The 17,075-nt window shown below is 47.0% G+C and overlaps 2 protein-coding genes across 2 annotated transcripts; one reads left to right on the top strand and one right to left on the bottom strand.

The window, feature by feature from the left end:
• The first annotated feature begins 368 nt into the window (after positions 1–368).
• On the top strand, positions 369–4,351 carry NOXO1 (NADPH oxidase organizer 1). The gene is made up of 8 exons (XM_082772634.1): positions 369–618; positions 1,097–1,177; positions 1,275–1,350; positions 1,853–2,024; positions 2,289–2,479; positions 2,915–3,028; positions 3,238–3,355; positions 3,581–4,351. The coding sequence occupies exons 1-8, from the start codon at positions 559–561 to the stop codon at positions 4,185–4,187; spliced, it is 1,419 nt and encodes a 472-aa protein (XP_082628760.1). The 5' UTR covers positions 369–558; the 3' UTR covers positions 4,188–4,351.
• Positions 4,352–5,389: 1,038 nt separating this feature from the next.
• Positions 5,390–15,932, bottom strand: TBL3 (transducin beta like 3). The gene is made up of 22 exons (XM_082772779.1): positions 15,781–15,932; positions 15,633–15,684; positions 15,439–15,534; positions 15,185–15,232; positions 14,462–14,603; positions 13,859–13,943; positions 13,260–13,430; positions 12,973–13,048; positions 12,686–12,782; positions 12,168–12,373; positions 11,650–11,791; positions 11,132–11,190; positions 10,788–10,891; positions 9,981–10,131; positions 9,624–9,854; positions 8,872–8,942; positions 8,185–8,341; positions 7,697–7,755; positions 7,128–7,231; positions 6,675–6,746; positions 5,952–6,110; positions 5,390–5,593 (listed from the first exon to the last, which is right to left on the bottom strand). The coding sequence occupies exons 1-22, from the start codon at positions 15,813–15,815 to the stop codon at positions 5,481–5,483; spliced, it is 2,430 nt and encodes an 809-aa protein (XP_082628905.1). The 5' UTR covers positions 15,816–15,932; the 3' UTR covers positions 5,390–5,480.
• Positions 15,933–17,075: the final 1,143 nt, after the last annotated feature.

The following is a 17,075-nucleotide window of genomic DNA, read 5'->3' as shown; positions in this document are numbered from 1 at the left end:
GCTGGCACACACATGAAATCACGCCTACAGCTCTACAGCTGGCCATGCCGGTGAGCAGTTTTGGGGACTGATATGATCGCAGCCCAAGCTGTTATGGCTGCAGGCAGCTTTGACAGGGAAATTGGTGCAATGGAGCCATAAACACCTCCATCCCTGGAAGTGCTCTTCATTTCCCGAGCCGCTGCTGCCCCAGGGGATTCCACTGACACCCAGAGATGAACACGGCCCGCAGGGCAGGGCTCCTTCCCAGCACTGCTGTAACAAGCACACGATAAGATAAGGCTCTTTTCCCCAACCATCTGAACTATGCCCCCGCCAGCTGCTCTCGGTAGTATTTGCATGTTAGAGGCAGGGCCGCAGGTAAAAGGCACAGTTAGCTTGCAAATTTAGGGAATTTCTCCTCGAGCTGCTGGGCGGAGGAGGAAGCAGGGAAGGCAGCGCACGTGCGTGTGTGCTCTCCCTCCGCCCCAGTGTATTTAAGCAGCTGGAGGCTGTGCCTGGAGCTGTGCCTCTGCCAACCTCCAGCCACCAGCTGCAGGAGAAGCAGGCGCTGGGAAGATGAGCCGGTTCCCAGTGGATGTGAAAGCTGTAGGCTTGATGCAATGCAGAAAGCAGAAGGTATTTTAACCTGATTTTTTATTTTTTCTTCTTTTGTCCTTAAATACTATTTACAAATCAGGAAAGTAGAGTGTTTTTTTTTTTTTTTTTTTTTTTTTTTTTTTTTTGAGTTATTCTTACAGGAGTACATTTGCTCATTTTCCTGCAGCATTGAAATTAAAGCGTTGTTCTAGGGCAGGGGTCTCAGACATGTTTTTGGTGGTCCATCTCATAAGAAAATGGTATCATGGACTTGCTTTCTTCCTCTTCATAACTTCAGACCTTCTTTCTGGTTATAACAACAATTACTCGTCTGGGACCCTAAAATTAAGGAAATATTTTTGTAGGTCTAGTCCTTAATTTCATTTTTTAGGTGACAGTCTTGCATCCTGAAACCAGAACTAAACCACAGGTCCTAGCAAATGCTCATTGCTTGAAAGCATCCAATATTGAACACTGTGATAAAAAATGCATTTCTTTTCCCTTTTATTTTTTTCAGAAGTACATGATGTTTGTGTCCTGGTCAGACCAAAACAACATTCTCATCTACCGGACATTTGAAGAATTTAAGAGGCTCCATGTAAGTGAACAGCTCCCTGAAAGTAACATCTCCATCCTGGGGAGGGAGGAGCTCAGCCTTGTGAGCGCCGTTATTCACTCCTTTGTTTCACTTTTAGAAAGAGCTGAAGAGAAAATTCCCCACTGAGAGTGGATCACTCAGGAGATCTGACAGGACTATACCCAAGTTTAAAGGTAAGGAGGAAAAATCTTTTATTTTTTTTCAAAGATTGTGTGACAAACATGACAGAGCTGCTGGGAACAGCTGTAACTGATGATGTAGGCTTTAGTCACTGAGTCCAACATCCCTATGGGACAGATCAACAGACAGCTCCTGCTGGGGGTATGGTTCAGCTGGGTTATGTGCTCAGGTCCATCTCTGACTTAAAATAACCTAGAAACATTTATTTCTTGTAAACAAGCACACTTGGTAAATGAATATTGCAGTTTAAGTATAGGCTCAGGGTTCCTTGCAACATCTGAACAAAGACAAATTTTAGATATGCAAAAATTGTGTCGGGAGCTATTTAAAAGAGCAGCGAGGCAGAAGCAGCTGCTGTCTCAGCTACTTGCAGCCTGGGCCCCTGCAGGGGAGGGTGGTAGGTGGGGGCCCACTGTGCTCAGGCACAAGGTGCTGCTTTGGAGGCATCCAGATCTGCTATTGTCTTGCATCAACTTTTGCTTTTTTTATTTAAAGATGTAAATGTGAAGCAGAGGAAGATGAACAAGTTCCTGGAGAGACTGAAATTGCTGGAAACATACTCCCAGGAACTGCTGAAAACGGATGCTAAAATCTCCCAGAGTGAAGATCTCATTCAGTTTTTCAGGGCACAAACCCAAGACCTAGATCCGTGCTTTCCTGAAGACAGGTATGAAATCATATTTTTTGTTTGTTTGTTTGTGCATCTCTTCAAGAAACAGAAGTGTTATAGAATATGGATTGAAGAGAAACATAAGTTAGGTTTTTGGGTAGCAGAACAGGGATGTTCTACTGAAAGCTTCAATGCATATGTTGGCTTTGATGCCTAAGCTTTCCTTAGCCTCATAAATAGACATGATTTTACTGAAATTAACACTAGAGTCAGCCTTTCACAGGAGTTTTCAGTAAACGGATATTAAACTTTGCTTTTCAGTGTTGTGATCATGCCTTCAGAAATTGGAGGGGAAAAGAAAAAGCAGGCGCAGCAGCAGCTCTCTATCACCCACCCGCAGGCATCTCAGAGCTACAGATGCATCGAAACCTTTGAAACCAAAGACACAAAGAACCAGGCTTTCAAAGTCACTCAGAAGGAAATAGTTGAAGTGTTACTCAAGGACATGACTGGTACGTTTGATAAGGATTCTTCAGTTTTGGGGGTGGATGCTGTGAGATTTCCAGATTGATTTGTGGCTTGGCGAATGCATCTGTAGCATCGGGTGTGTGGGTGATGTTTGTGCCTGTGGGTAATTACCTGGATTTAGGCAGGAGGAAAGAACAAGTGGTCTGGCCTTTTCTAATTAAGGGAGGCAAAAGTCTGAGCTGAGACTTGGTGCCTTATTTGCAGCCCAAGCAGAAATCTTGGCACGTTTTACTTTGTGGACCCCAACACAGTTGCATGGGGCAAACATGGGTCTAGGTGGAGCTCTGCCAGTGTTAGCACTAAGCTGCTCTGCAGAACTTCTCTCCTGTCTTACAGCTCTGGCTGCCCCTACATTGGGATTTTATGATCACCTCTCTGCCTCTTGTAGGTTACAAACTCTCTTTTGCTGTTTGCTGCAGGTTGGTGGCTAGTGGAAAACGCAGACAAGCAGATAGCCTGGTTCCCGGCCTCATACCTGGAGGAGATCGATGTCCACGAGGACATCCAGGATGCATTGAACTCAAACGAGGAGGGTAAGTGCTTGTGCCCCCAGGACCCAAGCAGCAGCTGTGGGCTCAGGACCACACCGCATTCCTCCTTCAAAAAATGGGCTCTGAAATGTCTCCCCAGGCCTGGGGCTGTGCTTGCACTCAGCAGATGGCCGAAGTTTGGGCCCATCATTCTGTGCTTGCCACAGTTTTCTCTCCAGAAGTCAAGAACGTCCTTCCCCCTCTCTCTCCAGGCAGCCTGTATTTTGTTGTGCGGGCCTACGAGTCGCAGAAGGCGGACGAGCTCTCCCTGCACAGCGGCGTGGTGGTGGAGGTGGTCAGGAAGTCCGACAACGGCTGGTGGCTGATCCGGTAAGGAGGCCTCACCGTGGCTCTGCTTTAGTGCTCCCAAGGCAGCCAGGTGCCTGCTGCAGGTGCTTCTCGCCCGATAACTCTCCCCTGGCTGCATGTAACCTCACTGAAATAACCACCCCGTGGTCCTTCCTCACACCCTACGTGCGGCGCTGCCCCCTGCCCTTGGTCCAAGCTGGGAGAAGAGCCCCTCAGCTCAGTGCTTCTTTCCCCCTCTCCCCTCAGATACAACGGGCAGACCGGCTACATGCCCTCCATGTGCCTCCAGCCCTACAAGAACCCTCACCACAGGCTTCAGACCATCATGAACTGCGGCCTCAACGTCTCCACGCCCAACCTCAGCGCCTCCCCGCCGGCCCCCCAGCCCCAGGGCAAGGCGAGGGGAGGCGGCGGGGTGCAGGACCGTGCTGCCCAGGACCGGAGTGACGAGGATGTGGGCTCTTTGAGAAGCAGATCAAGATCCACGCCGGACCTGGATTCAGACAGCTCCTCGCTCAGCTCAGGCAGCAGGCTGAGCTGGAAGCCCGACTTGTCACGGTCTCTGCCCGAGGTGGAGCAGGTCAGGAGCCCCCGCCTGGGGAAAGCGTTGGCCACGCACAGCAGAAAATCTCCACACCTCACCCACAAGGACAGGAACGATTCTGGCTTTGTGGAGTCATCTGCCGCCGATCTCAGTTGCTCCCTCTCTGACTCGGACACAGCTGGTGGTGTCCCCAAGGTGCCCGCACGCCCCTCAGCTCATGAGATCCTCCAGAGGTGCAGCACGGTCACAAGGCGAGCCCTGAGGCAGTCCGCCCCCCAGGCCTTGTCCCCGCTCTCCAACGTGCACTAGAAGGGCCCAGGCCCCCAGCAGACCCTTGCCAAGTCCTGCAGGAGCCACAGGGAGAATCACTGCTGGGGACCACCGCGTTTCAAGGACACTGCTAGGTCCCGACAGAGCAGGCTTGCAGCCACTGCTTCGCTAGGTTACCGCTGGCTCATGCTGCAGCACAGGAGGGCCAGAATCGAGCGGTTTAATTAGGGTGTGCCACTTACTGGGAGTGCCACAGCACTTGGGTCCCAGCAGCTCCTGTGTAACTTGGATTGAGGTAATTCTCCCTCAGGCATGTATTTATCCTGCAGCACGGTTTTTGAGAATGTCACCATTTTCTTATTCCCCACAACGTGGCTATGCAGCACTGTGCTGCAGAGGAATGGAGTGTAACCCATGAAATCCATAGCTAGTTATTTATATTGGGTAGGGATGGGGTGATTCAGCCATGTAAATGTCATTTACCTGAATCCGTTAATTTTTTTTTAAACCGTATTTTTTACTTCATAGTTAAGTGAATTTGGGTAGTGGGGAACTGGCTGTCATGTATCTGTGAATTAGCTAGAGCCTCTGAACTGAGAGAACTGAGTTAGAGAACCTAGAACTTTTGTCCAGATTGCTACCTTTTCTACCTTTTAGTTAGTCTCTCATGTATGGTGCTTTTTTTTTTTGATACGAGCAATTTAACCAACATGTAAGGATTTGTGTTGTTCATAGTTTTATAGTTCTAAATTTCATATATTTCTTTCTCTGAAATAAAATGCAGATAAAAATCTATGAAGGCTATGTGTTTTTTGTACTTTAAAGACTTTCTTATTGGGTAATTAAAGTTGCACTCAGCTGCCAGGCAGATTTTCACATGTAAGAGCAGGCAGAGATGAGATACAGGACTTGGCCCAGGCTACATTTTGCCCAAGCAGAGAGAATATTCAGTGCTTAGCCAACACTGATCTACATACACAACCTAATAGGACTTTGGGATATGATACTGGCCATGTTGTATCTCCCAACTTTGTAGCCTTTAACTTGTACAGACAAGCAGCTTGTTCATAGCCAGATTGTTTTTTCTCTAAACTAAGCAATCTTAGTGTCCAAGCCTCAAAATTCAGGGTGTGAAAATACAAAGAGAAAACATGGCTTGCCTAGAGGAATGGACCCTCACTCTCATTAAGCTCCAAAGAGACTGAATAGTGGACTTGTTTTAAAAAAAATTATAAAGTTTATTATAAAATAAAGGAATATTCCAGTTGCCATATCTGGTGGGAAAGCAGTTCAGACTGTCCCCTCAGGAAACAGCAGCTGGTGGGAGAAGGGTCACAAAGTCATATCTTCCTGCTGTGTTGTATCAGCCAGCCTCATGTTTTGCCACATGAAGTCAATGAACATGGAGGCTTGCAGTAATCGGCTCAGCCGCTGAAAGTGGCGCTCTGCAAAGAAAGAAAACCAGTGGTTGATATCACAAGAGGGAAAGTTCACCAGAAATGGTTACAAAATCTATTTTAACCTAGGCAGAGAAGGAGCATTCACAACACAAGAGACCTCACAGACACACAAGTTGTGAAAAGCTTTTTATCCAGGCTGGTAACACAAGGCCAGGAAGCACCAACATTCACGTAACACCAGGATCAAGAGCACAAACCTGACAGAGCTCAAATCTCAAAGGAGCAGAGGGCAGCTGAGACTGTACAATGAAATACTGAGCACATCACCACCACAGGCATCTCCCAACAGCTCTAACTCAGACTAATCCACCCACTGCCCAAATATCCCCACACCACCACTCACCAGTGTAAGGCAGCAGGGATTCCACAGCAGATTTAATGCCCGAGTACTGCAGAAGGCTGTCTGGTGCTTCATGTTTCAGGAGGGTTTCAATGACAGCTTGAGCCTCATGACAGTTTCGAGAGTTCGTGTTCCACGTCACCAAGAATGCTAACACTGCCTCTGGGGAAGGAGGACATTTATACACACAGGCTGTGCAGCAGATGCTGAGTTAGAGAGTATCTCTTGTCTCAGAGAAACTCAGCTCCCACACAGCACTACTAACAAACCTAGAAAGGGCAGAACAACTATACATAGAATGGTTTCTAACAATACACAGAACAGTTTCTCATCACAGGCACATCTTAAACAAGAAGGTGGCCCCCTTCTGGGCAGTGGTAACTGAAGGAAATCAGACTGGAGGGGGGGGAAATCCTGGCACAGCCACTGGCTCAGTGCATTTGTCTCCCAGCTGCAGGATGGGCTCAGGTCATGCAGAAAGAGGCCAAGTGGCCCTGAAAGCCAGAAACTGTTGACTTCAAACGAGCTCAGAGCAGCTGCTGGTGAGCATAAGTAGTACAAAAAAGGACTTGGCCCAGGGCAGCAGTCCTGCTCAAGGGTGGTGGGAGCTCACTGGTTAAAGACTGTAAAGACTGGGTCTAAGGAAACTCTTCTCGCTTTAATTTCAGTTAAGAAAACAAGCCCCAAATCTGAAAGGTTTTAACACTAAACTATGTCACAACAAACCTTTCTGATCCTTCCTCAGCCGAGCAATGTTCTCTTCCAAGTGCTTTCTCCCATCACTTTCCTTGAGGATGGCTGCAAAAGAAATAAACGAATTAAGGAGAGGAAGAAAATCATTTCAAGAGAGATATCCATGTCTTCCTCCTACACTGAGGATTCTGTTGAAAATAACATCCCTTTTGGCAGTTCCAAACCCGTAAGTTTCAACGTGATCTCATCCCTTCCAAAGTGCACCCATGGGCTAAGAGCAGGGAGAGTATTTGTCATCAGCTGTGATTTCACTTAGGAAAATGGGAGTGATAAAAGGGTAAAATAGAGGCTTTCAGACAATTTTACTTTATTAACTTTATTTTACTATATAAAAACTTCAGACTATGGTCTGTGTCTACCTGGAAGAGATGCTCTGGAAAGCAGAGAGGGCAGAAAAAACACTGTCAGAGTGTAACATGAACTCACCTTTAACAACTGTTAACACTGTGTGTGGACGATCCAGAGAGATTGCCAACCCTAATGCTTTGAGGTATCTTTTCTCATGAAGCAGGTTAGAAAGCTCTTGTTCTCTGGAAAACAGAGCAAGAGAGTAAAACATATGGATAAATAAAAAAAATAATGGATTTGGCAATAATGGTGTGCAGAGGTTTAATGCCAAGTGAATACCGCTTGGCGGTGAATGCCTCAATGCCCTCATTGTGCAGATAATTTCCTTGGCACATTCAAGGGCTCCCTGAACTATCCGGTGCTGGCTGAAGCATCAGGAAATGAAAGTAGGTTTCAGCAGTTTGATGTGACTTATCTTAGTAGTATATAAACATGAAACTAATCCATTGTCAAGCTGATAATGTTACAGCAAGGATTTGCTTTAACTAAAGATAAACCACAAAGTGGAAGACTACCATGCCTTCACAGCATCTAAATAGCTAACTGACATATACTTCAGAGTAGCTAGACCTGCATGGCTCTAGATGCGCAGTTTCACTGGACAGAACTTGCCTTTCACAGCCCTCTACTGCCCAGGATCAACTTACTTCATAATCTGTTCCTCCTGTTTAGCTTGTGCTTCTTCCTGTTCAATTTCAGTGACATCCTATAACAAACCAAAACATGACTGTCAAATCTTGCTTTAATACAGATGACTTTTTATGCAGCCAACAAGTAAACAGAAGATCAGTTTCTGCAGCAAGATCTCCAGGTCAAATAAATTACGTATTAAATCTAACAACTCACAATTGCCCTCCAAGCCCCACTTAGAACACTAGGGCTAGGCAGGCCACTTAAAGCCCATCTCCTATTCCTTTTATAAAATCAGCTATGAAAATTCAGTGTGGTCAAAAAAAACAACCCAAAACACACCAAACAAACATAAGATATGCCTTACTGATACTATCTCAAGTTGAAGAAAATAAGGAGAGTGTGTGATGTTGTAACAGCGAGAAACAAATCACCGGGATCCTTATCTCTGCAACTGTGTTCTGATCACTAACCCAGAGAGGGAAACAGAGATTCTGCACTGTACCTTCCACAGCGTGATGGAAGAGTCACTGGATGCTGTCACAACCATGTCATCTTGCTTGTTAGAGTGAAGACCCCAGATTTTATCTTCATGACCATCTAATGTTTTCACACACTCATTTGTTTTAATTGTCCAGAGTTTTAAGAGACCATCAGAACCACTTTTGGAAGAGAAAAACAACAAACTTAGCTCAGAGAATCACGGGATAGATCCATTCTTGCTCTGCCCCACCTGAAATATTGGATAAACTCATCCCATTCCAATGCCTATCAAGCAGGAGCAGCAGAATTAACCAAAAATCTTGAGAGAGCTTAAGAAATCCATTCTGCTGCCAGTACTACTAGCACCCTCTCAGGTGGCTCCATCATGGAAAGCCCTATTACCTACATTTCTTCATACTCACTAATGGTATTCCCAGTCTCTTTCAGCCTTTCTGTAAGAAAGGGTGATTCAAGAGAAACCGCATTCTTTCCTGCTACTAGCTGGAGAAGAAACCCTTTGCAGGTACCAGTAACTGTTTAGCTCTGGCTGGTCTAGCCTCAAAGGCAGTAAGGAGAAATTCACCCGTAGCTCTGCCCTGTGGCATATGTCACTAATCCATCAACATCTATGTTTGCTGCTACCAGCTAAGAGATTTGTTTTCTGACAAGTTTCAGGATCTTTCTCTAAGGTTCTGGTGTAAGCACTTACCTGCTGAGCAGCTGTGTTCCTCTGCTTACAAAAATGACTTTCAGTACAGAGGCGTCATGACCTTCAAAGGTCTGGAAAACAGAAAGGAAGCTTGTAAGTGTTAGAGCTGTTGCCAAGTCTTCAAAGAATCTTCTTTCAAGGTAATATTTACTCCCAAAGCCCAGGTAGGTAAATTCCAGAAAGCAGCCTCTACCCTTAGGACTTCCTCTTAGTGCAGATTGAAGGGCCAATAGGAAATACTAGCAGAAATAGCATTTCTTCAACCAAGCTGCTTGCTTGGACTCGTTGCCCAAGGTCAATTGCAAATGGTATGAACACAGAGACCAAATGATTTAGCCATCTTCCAAAAAGTTAATACACAGTAAGTGGCAGAATGTGGGACAGAATTAGCAACTGCCTTCTCACAGTTTTAGTGGCAGTATTGGGCCAGAAAAAAAATAGTTCTTGTATGAAGATTAGGCCTGAAATTTAAACTTGATTTTTTTTTCCATTCATGGCCACAGCTGTGTCAGGCAAAGCCAACTTTCTTTCAACTACCTGAATGTTTTTCCCCTACAATGAACCACACTGATCACTGGATAGCTAGAAAAGATCACCTTTTGCCCTGGAGCTTTGCATGCAACTTATACATCCGATATCCTAGAGAATAAAGCTAGACCTTGATAGCTGTTCCTTCTACACGGTTATGTTGCTAAATTTCACCTGCACTAACACCTACTTTTTGGAGGCAGCTTTAATCAATTCCACATTACCTTTAAGCAGCTGAAGTCCTGAAGACCCCAGAGCTTCAGGGTCCCATCTGCCGAAGAGGTGGCCAGGATCTGATCCACGGGGGAGAACTGTACACACCAGATTCCACGCTTATGTCCAGTGAAGACACCCAGCAAAGAGCAATCAGAACAAGACCACAGCTTGGCCAGCCGATCCTGTGAGCCTGTGGCAATGAGCTTGTCATTGGGAGAAACTGCCACACTGTTTATGTCCTAGAAAAGTCACACAAATACAGTTTAAGCCTTTTCTTTTGCTGTGAGACAGCCATAAACATCAGGTACAAAACAGGAGAGGATTTAAGTACTAAAAATACACTCTCACGTGAGGTGGAGCTTTACCTTGTCATGACCCCTCTCCGTCACTTGTGCATGAAGTGTTTCTGGACTGGAGATCAAGGCTGCTTTTGCTTTGGAAATGAGAGATTCGGGGATATTCCAGACCTTTATCGTGCAGTCCTGGCTGCTGGTCACCACGAAGCTTTCTTTCATTCTGAAAGGGAAAAAAAGGATCAACTGTGAGAAAGCAAAACAGTGGCTTCCCCTGCACCAGAAAAGGGCCTTCTCCCCTCTTGGAATCTACCCACATTCAGTCACTCTGCTGTCATGCTAAACAGAGTGCTTTAATGGCTTCCAAACTGTTTGTCATTTTACTCAAGTCACTGGGATAGCCCCCAGCAACTCAGGCATTAGCCAAGAGCACTGCTAGCTCTCTTCATTTATACACTAAGGTATATTGCATCTTTTGAACAAGCAAGTTGAGTTTCCAGACTGTTAGGCAGAATGAAGAAAGGAGAACAGCTGATAAAACAGATACATTACTTAAGCAAACAACTTCCAAAGACACATTTCCCTTCATTCCCCAACCCTTCTCTCTAAATCAGCTGAGCTTTATTTGGCAACTTATGCAGGTGCTGCTCTTTAAAGCAAATAAATAGACTGACAAAGAAATGCCAGCTTCACAACCTATGGATAGAGTAACGTTCAAAAAAAATTCTTCCTTCAGTCTCAGAGCACCATGACAAGCTGGAATCAAACACGACAAACATCACTCAGAGGCAGGCATTCACCAAAACATTCACTCTGAGGATTAGCACAGTAGCCATGACTCATGTTCGCAAAGGTAAATCCTTGTCCAGTTTTTATTACCTTGAGCAAGAGACAGCGCCTACCCCATGTGCGTGACCCAGTCCTTGGGCCACACAGACCACCCGTCCGCCTTTGTTCATCCGCCACAGTCGAATGCTTTTGTCCTGTAAAGGGAGAGGACATCAGTGATCAGTTTTCCACACGTTTACTGCATAAATAAGCCTGGCTATTCACTGGTTTTTAAACTTGAACATGCGTTCATCAGAGCAGCGGAGCAATGTTAAAAACGAATTGTGGAAGAACCTCGCATTTTGGGGATGTAGCAGTCAGGAAGTGCACCTTAACTAAAGCCCTTTCTGGACCACTATGAAGATCACTAGCAATGAAGAACAAGGTTTACGCACCTTAGAGCAGCTTACAAACATCAGGCCTTTTCTGAAGACATCCAAAGCAAGAACCGTTTCTAAACAGAGGAAGAAAAAACAGCTGGATGCAAAGGAATACTGAAATCAGACAACAGAAATGCATGAATTAGTATGGAGTCCAATGCTTACTGAGTTGGGGACAGGTTTTAGAAACACATCCACATGTTATTAGTGACTGCCTGCTTACAGCATTGGTGCGGGTCTGTCACTTGCAGCCACAAAATGACACTCAGAGCTAGCACTCCCATACCTAAATATTTAACTCCATTTTTAATTGATCTCACTGCTAGTGAGAGGGACTGAATTGACAAACCTGGAAAAAGAAAACTAGCATTTGGAAAATCAGGACTGCATAAATATATTTCTTCCACACAACTCAAAATATTGTGATGCTGCCCCAGACAAAACTCCACTCTCCACATAAGAGTTGTGACTGAAGCTGGATAAAGAAATCCCTTCACATCTTCCACCCACCCACATCAGAGCTGACCACGCACCTGTGTGACCATAGAGGATCTGGCAGTGTGATGTTGCCAGTTCAAACACTTTCAGCTGAGGGCTGTTGGTAGCCACAACAATGTGAGAATCACCAGGCCCAAGGAACTTCACATCCAGAACTTCATCGTTGTAACCTGCAAGCTGAGGACAGCAGAACAGGAACAGTTTAACAAGGAGAAGCCAACTGGTTAGAGAAGTACCAAATGGTACCGTGCCCGGCAAAGCTGCATTCCTGTTACCTTTCACTTAGTGCTGCATGCAAAAAATCTTGTTAGCTATAATCTGGAACACAGACAGGATTTCTGGCTAGGTCTATTCTGCTTTTCTTTTGCCTGCATTTCTGTGCAACCTCTCTCCAAACAACCCGAGTGAAACTGCCTTTCTGGCTTGTAGCCAAGGTACAGTTCAAGAACAGGAAGGAGAAGAGAAACTCCTGGACTAAGCTACCACCAGAAGCTGAGGTGTGATCCTAAAATACAGATGAAAGAAGAAGAAAGGGCATGCTGAAGGTTGTTACCTGCTTCCTGAGCTGAAGAGTCTGAGCATCATATAAAACAATGTTGTGCTCCACAGACACTGTGACAATCTCATTTCTCTCAGGCACAAGCATGCATTGGGTCAGGCTGTGCTCGCTGGCCTCCTCCTTCGACTCCACAGGCTCAAAGGGCACAGGCTGGGTATATACACAAGCAGCTGTGGCAACTTCCCAGATTTTCAGGACACCTAACACAAACACAAATTATCCATCAGAGCCACTACTTTAGACCAATTGAAGTGGCATGTAGGGACTACAAGGCTTTTCTTCTTCAGTTCAAACTTTTTTTTTTGCAGTTTGAAAACATGCATAGCCAAAACTCCACAGCAGGCTGATCAGTCCTGCTCATCCATGACTGTCAGGTGAACTCAGGAGAACACTCTGCATCCATGAGTTCATGCCAAGACTTCTACCACACAAATTATAACACACGTCCCAGGAATAACAGCCACAGCCCTTCCTCAGCCTCTAAATCCAGCAGCAACACACAGAACACTCACCTTTGCTGCCAGCCGTGAGAAAGTGCAGCCCTTGTTTCTTCACGCCCAGCTGAGAGAAGTCTCCTTTTTCAGGTAACAGGACAGCAGCTTCCACGCTCTGCAAGGATTGACCAAACATCAGCTGAGCAGAGGGGACTGACGTCCCATTTTAGCAGGCAGCTGAATAACAGTCTGTCAGTGCTAACAAGCACACACACCACACTCCACTACCTATGAAAAGAACTGAAACCATGACTACAAACAATAAAGGACCTCAAAGGAATTAAAAAAAAAAAAATCAACTTTACCTCATAGATAGGGACAGTTCTTTTACTTTCTCTGGTTTCCAGGTTCCACACCATGCAGATTTTATCACGGCCAGAACTGCAAGTTAAAAGAGCAGCTTCAATGCTAAAACCATTCAACTCAGGCTCTGACTTCAGATTTAGAACTGCAGGAGTTCAACACCTCTCTGAAGAGGCCCGTAACAAAAGAAGGCGCCAGCCTTCACTACTTCCCAGACCTCACGCAAGCACCCAGTCTGTTGGGAGCAGGGTAACCAGGAGAGAAAAGCTAAGGCTCTGTAGACCTGTACCTAATGAGCGTGTTCCCATCTGCAGCAAACGCCAGGGAGGTCACAGCACTGAAGTGGCCATCCAAGGCCACGATGCATTTGCTGGTATTCAGGTCCCAGATCCGGATTTTGTAGTCCATTGAGGAGGAGAAGAGTTGCAGACGGGAGATATCGGGGTGGAACTCAACAAGGCTGGAGAAGGAAATGCACCCGAATGAGATGGGAATACAGGGTCTGGCACGCCCTCAGCATTAGCCCAGTATTTCAATAAACTTATACTCTACAGCAAGAATTTGACAGATTAACTGAGCTGAACTTGCACTATGGCTTTCTTTGCAAAACTTCATTCCTCTTCCACCCACCAGGAAAATTTAGAACTGGTCTTTGCCAATCTTATATGTTCTTGAAGTACATCAGCACATACATTTCATTTAAATCCCAAGGCTTCCTATCAAATCATTTCCTCCCTGGGCTAAAGTCAATTATAGTCCTGTTCCTTCACAAAATATTTCAAAAGTGAGGAAACAGAACCTGAATCCAAACAGGTTTTTTACATTTCATTGACTCAAGACATTTCACACCAGTCTCAGCATCCAAGCAGCACACTAACATGTACTCACTGTACAACTCCTGATGATCCTTTCAGGTTGTGTGTGCAGTACTGTTTGATCATATCCCAGATCTTAATGGTGCTGTCGCATCCACCTAGGAGAGGGGTACATAAAAATGAAGGACAGAGACACAAGAGATCTTAAATACCAGCAACTGTAAAATGTCACGGGTTCCAAAGGCAGCAAAAGAAAAACGAACTCAGTAACAGCCACTCACACCAAGGCAACTTCAAGGAGCACCTTACAATTCCAGAGAGCTGGGAAAAGCCTGACTACTCCCAGACAAGAATCTTGAAGTACAGTTAATAGGTTACAGTTCATGCCTGCCCTCCTCCATCTCCAGAGTCCCAGGCGTACACTGGGATAACTATGCCAAACTGAATCACAGATCCCAGATATTTATGTGCACTTTACTGTGTGTATTTTAGAACACTGAAAAAATTATAATTAGTCCATCATCACCTCACTTCTATATATGCATAACTACTTTTGGGTCTCGTCTGGATTCAGGAGATCACTACCTCAGACTGCATCAAGCTGGTGCAGCTTATTCAGAAATAGAAGCACCATTCAGTACCATTCCTGTTGTGGGAGAGTGAGGCAGGATCTTACCTGAGGCTAACAATGTTGAAGTAGAATCAAAGGCCATGCTAGCAACAGGTGCTACGTGCACTGCTTTCCACGTGCGCACGCACTTGCTCTCTCGCCAATTCCACTGCTTCAGCAGCAGGGCTCTGCTTCCTGTTACAAGAATCTACACACAAGCAAGGCAAAAGAAAGCAAAATCAACAATTAGACTTCTATTTCCTTCCGTACTCACACACACACAAAAAATATTAGTTATGTCATTCTTGAAGCTCCGCTTCTCAAAATTAGTTCACAAGACTACCTCCAATGCCATAGGAAATAGAATAAACATTGGATGTTTAGCATATGTGCACGAAATCTTCTAGGCTGATATACAAAGAACAGAAACAGCAGTAATCCTCTACCAGAGAATCTGACTTCTAGTGCTTAAGGGTGCACATGGATGTATGAAAGAAACCAGAAAACACTCTGGGTTTAAATAAAACATCGATTATTGCAGTCCTTACAAATAGGCTGAATAGATTAAAATATTAGATTAAAATACATTCCTTTTATTGCAGGATTTGTTCTTAGTCCAAAAAAAACAAGACAGCAATGGTTGCCCTGTCTAACTTGAGCTCAGAAGAGGTGAGGCTGCATAGGGATCTCTGGAAGCACAGTGTACACCCAAGAACAGCCTTCAGTCTTCACCAGGTTTGTCAGAAAGCCCAAGAGAGTTTAACACAAAGCAAAGAGTCCGAGACATACCTCATCATCAGGGCTAAGCGCAAATGCCGTGATATCCTCTTGATCATCCTTTAGAAAAGGAAGAAATTGTCACAGTTAAGCTGTCTGTGTGGTGTTCGAGTGCTCTCCCTTCCCTGCAGCTGCCGCCGAGGGGATCACACCCAGCAGCCCCCAGCTGCCCGGACAAACCCCACACAACCCCACCACGCTCCCGGCTCCCAGCCCCATTCCCCATCCCTTCGGAGCAGCGCCCCAGGGCCCCGCCACGGCCTCACCTGCTCGAGGCTGTGCAGCCGCTCCCCCGTGCCCACGTCCATCACGTTGAGGCGGGTGCCGCAGGGGCAGAACATGGCGGTGCCGTCACGGCTGACCTGGGGGGAGAGCGGGGAGCAGGAGCGGGGCTGCCGCGGGGGGAAGGGGGGAGGCAGCGAGGCCCCAGCGGAGGGGGGGGGGGGCGGCCTGGCCTTACCTGCACGCGGCCGCCGGTGTAGAAGGGCTCCATCCTCCTGGACACGGCGTAGCTGGAAGGGAAAGGGGACAGAGATAAGGGACAGAGATAAGGGATGTGAGGCCGGGCCCTCAGCGCCAGGCCCCGCGGCCGCCCGCCCGCCGCTCACTTGCTCTTGAAGCGCAGGGGTCCGGCCGCCGCCATGCTGCCGGCCTTCTTCGTGCCGCACGCCGCGTGGCGTCACTTCCGGCGCGGGGTGATGACGTGCTGAGGGCACAGGAAGCCGGGAGCGCCATGGTGAGTACGGGCAGAGCAGCCCCGCAGCGTGCTCAGCGTCCGTTCCTCGCCCCCCCCCCCCCGGTGCCACCTGGGCCATTTGGGCACCGCAAATTACAAGTAAGGAGACTGGGCTGTGAATTCAAGCAGTTAAATCTTTATTGAAATACAGAACTCTTAAGAGTATGTATATACATAGTATTTACATGGTCTGTTCTGAAAGTAGGACTTTAAAAAAAAAATTATCCATGAGAACAGAACAAACGATTAGGATTTTTCAAAGCAGCACCCTTCTGCATCTGCACACTGCTGCCAACGAGTTTTCCAGTTTTTGTACACCTCCAGGAACACCTGGACCGGAATGCTGCTTAGCTCCCTCATCACAGCCTCTTGAAGTGCCTCTACCAATGCATGATGCTTTCCCTTGAGGACTCCTCAGTAACTTCGAAGCATTCCAGGTGGAAGTATGCATTAAACTCTCCACAACACCATTATGTCTTCTAAGGCTCATCTAGAAGAGAAACATCGATAAGATTTACAAATCCTACTGAAGTTAGAGATAAGGGCGCTACTGCTGGCAGCTCTCCCTCACAAGGGAGCCGAGGGCACCGTGCAGCAGGTACAGCTCAGTCCCCCTTGAAACACAGCGTGCCGAGGGCTGTCACCACCCCTGCAGGCACAACCAGCCCCCAGCAGCTGTGGTAAAGCTGCTTGTAGGAACATGGGTTTTACTCCCCACACATCATCGCCGTGGGCAATAAGCTTAATGCTCCTCGTGCTGTCGGCACAGTTATCTCACCAGGGCCACAGGAGACCGGAGGTGACTTTCAGACCGTGCCAGGCAACCCCCAGACCCAGGCACACCCTCCCAGCCCCTCACCGAGAACCCCACCACGTCCACCCAGCACCAGTACGGGCAGGAACGCGAACACAGCAACCTCAGCCTACGCTTAAAACCTGCAAAAAGCCAAAACGCCACCACCCGCTCCACACAGGCGATCACCCATGCCGCCTCACCTCTCCCCTCACAATGAGCGCTTCCCTCAACGTGCGCGCCTTTTATACCAGGCGCCTGCGCATGCGCACGCCCGCCCGCCCGCCCCGCGCCCTGTATAAATGTCCGCGCAGCAGCCCCGCCCCCCGGCGGCGCATCCCGCATTCAGCGCGCGGGGCTGGCGGGGCGGGACG

This window comes from Aythya marila, assembly GCF_965140915.1.
Source record: "Aythya marila genome assembly, chromosome: 15".
Taxonomy (NCBI): Eukaryota; Metazoa; Chordata; class Aves; order Anseriformes; family Anatidae; genus Aythya; species Aythya marila.
Note: the sequence above shows the minus strand (reverse complement) of the source record. Positions and strands in the feature narration are given on the sequence as shown.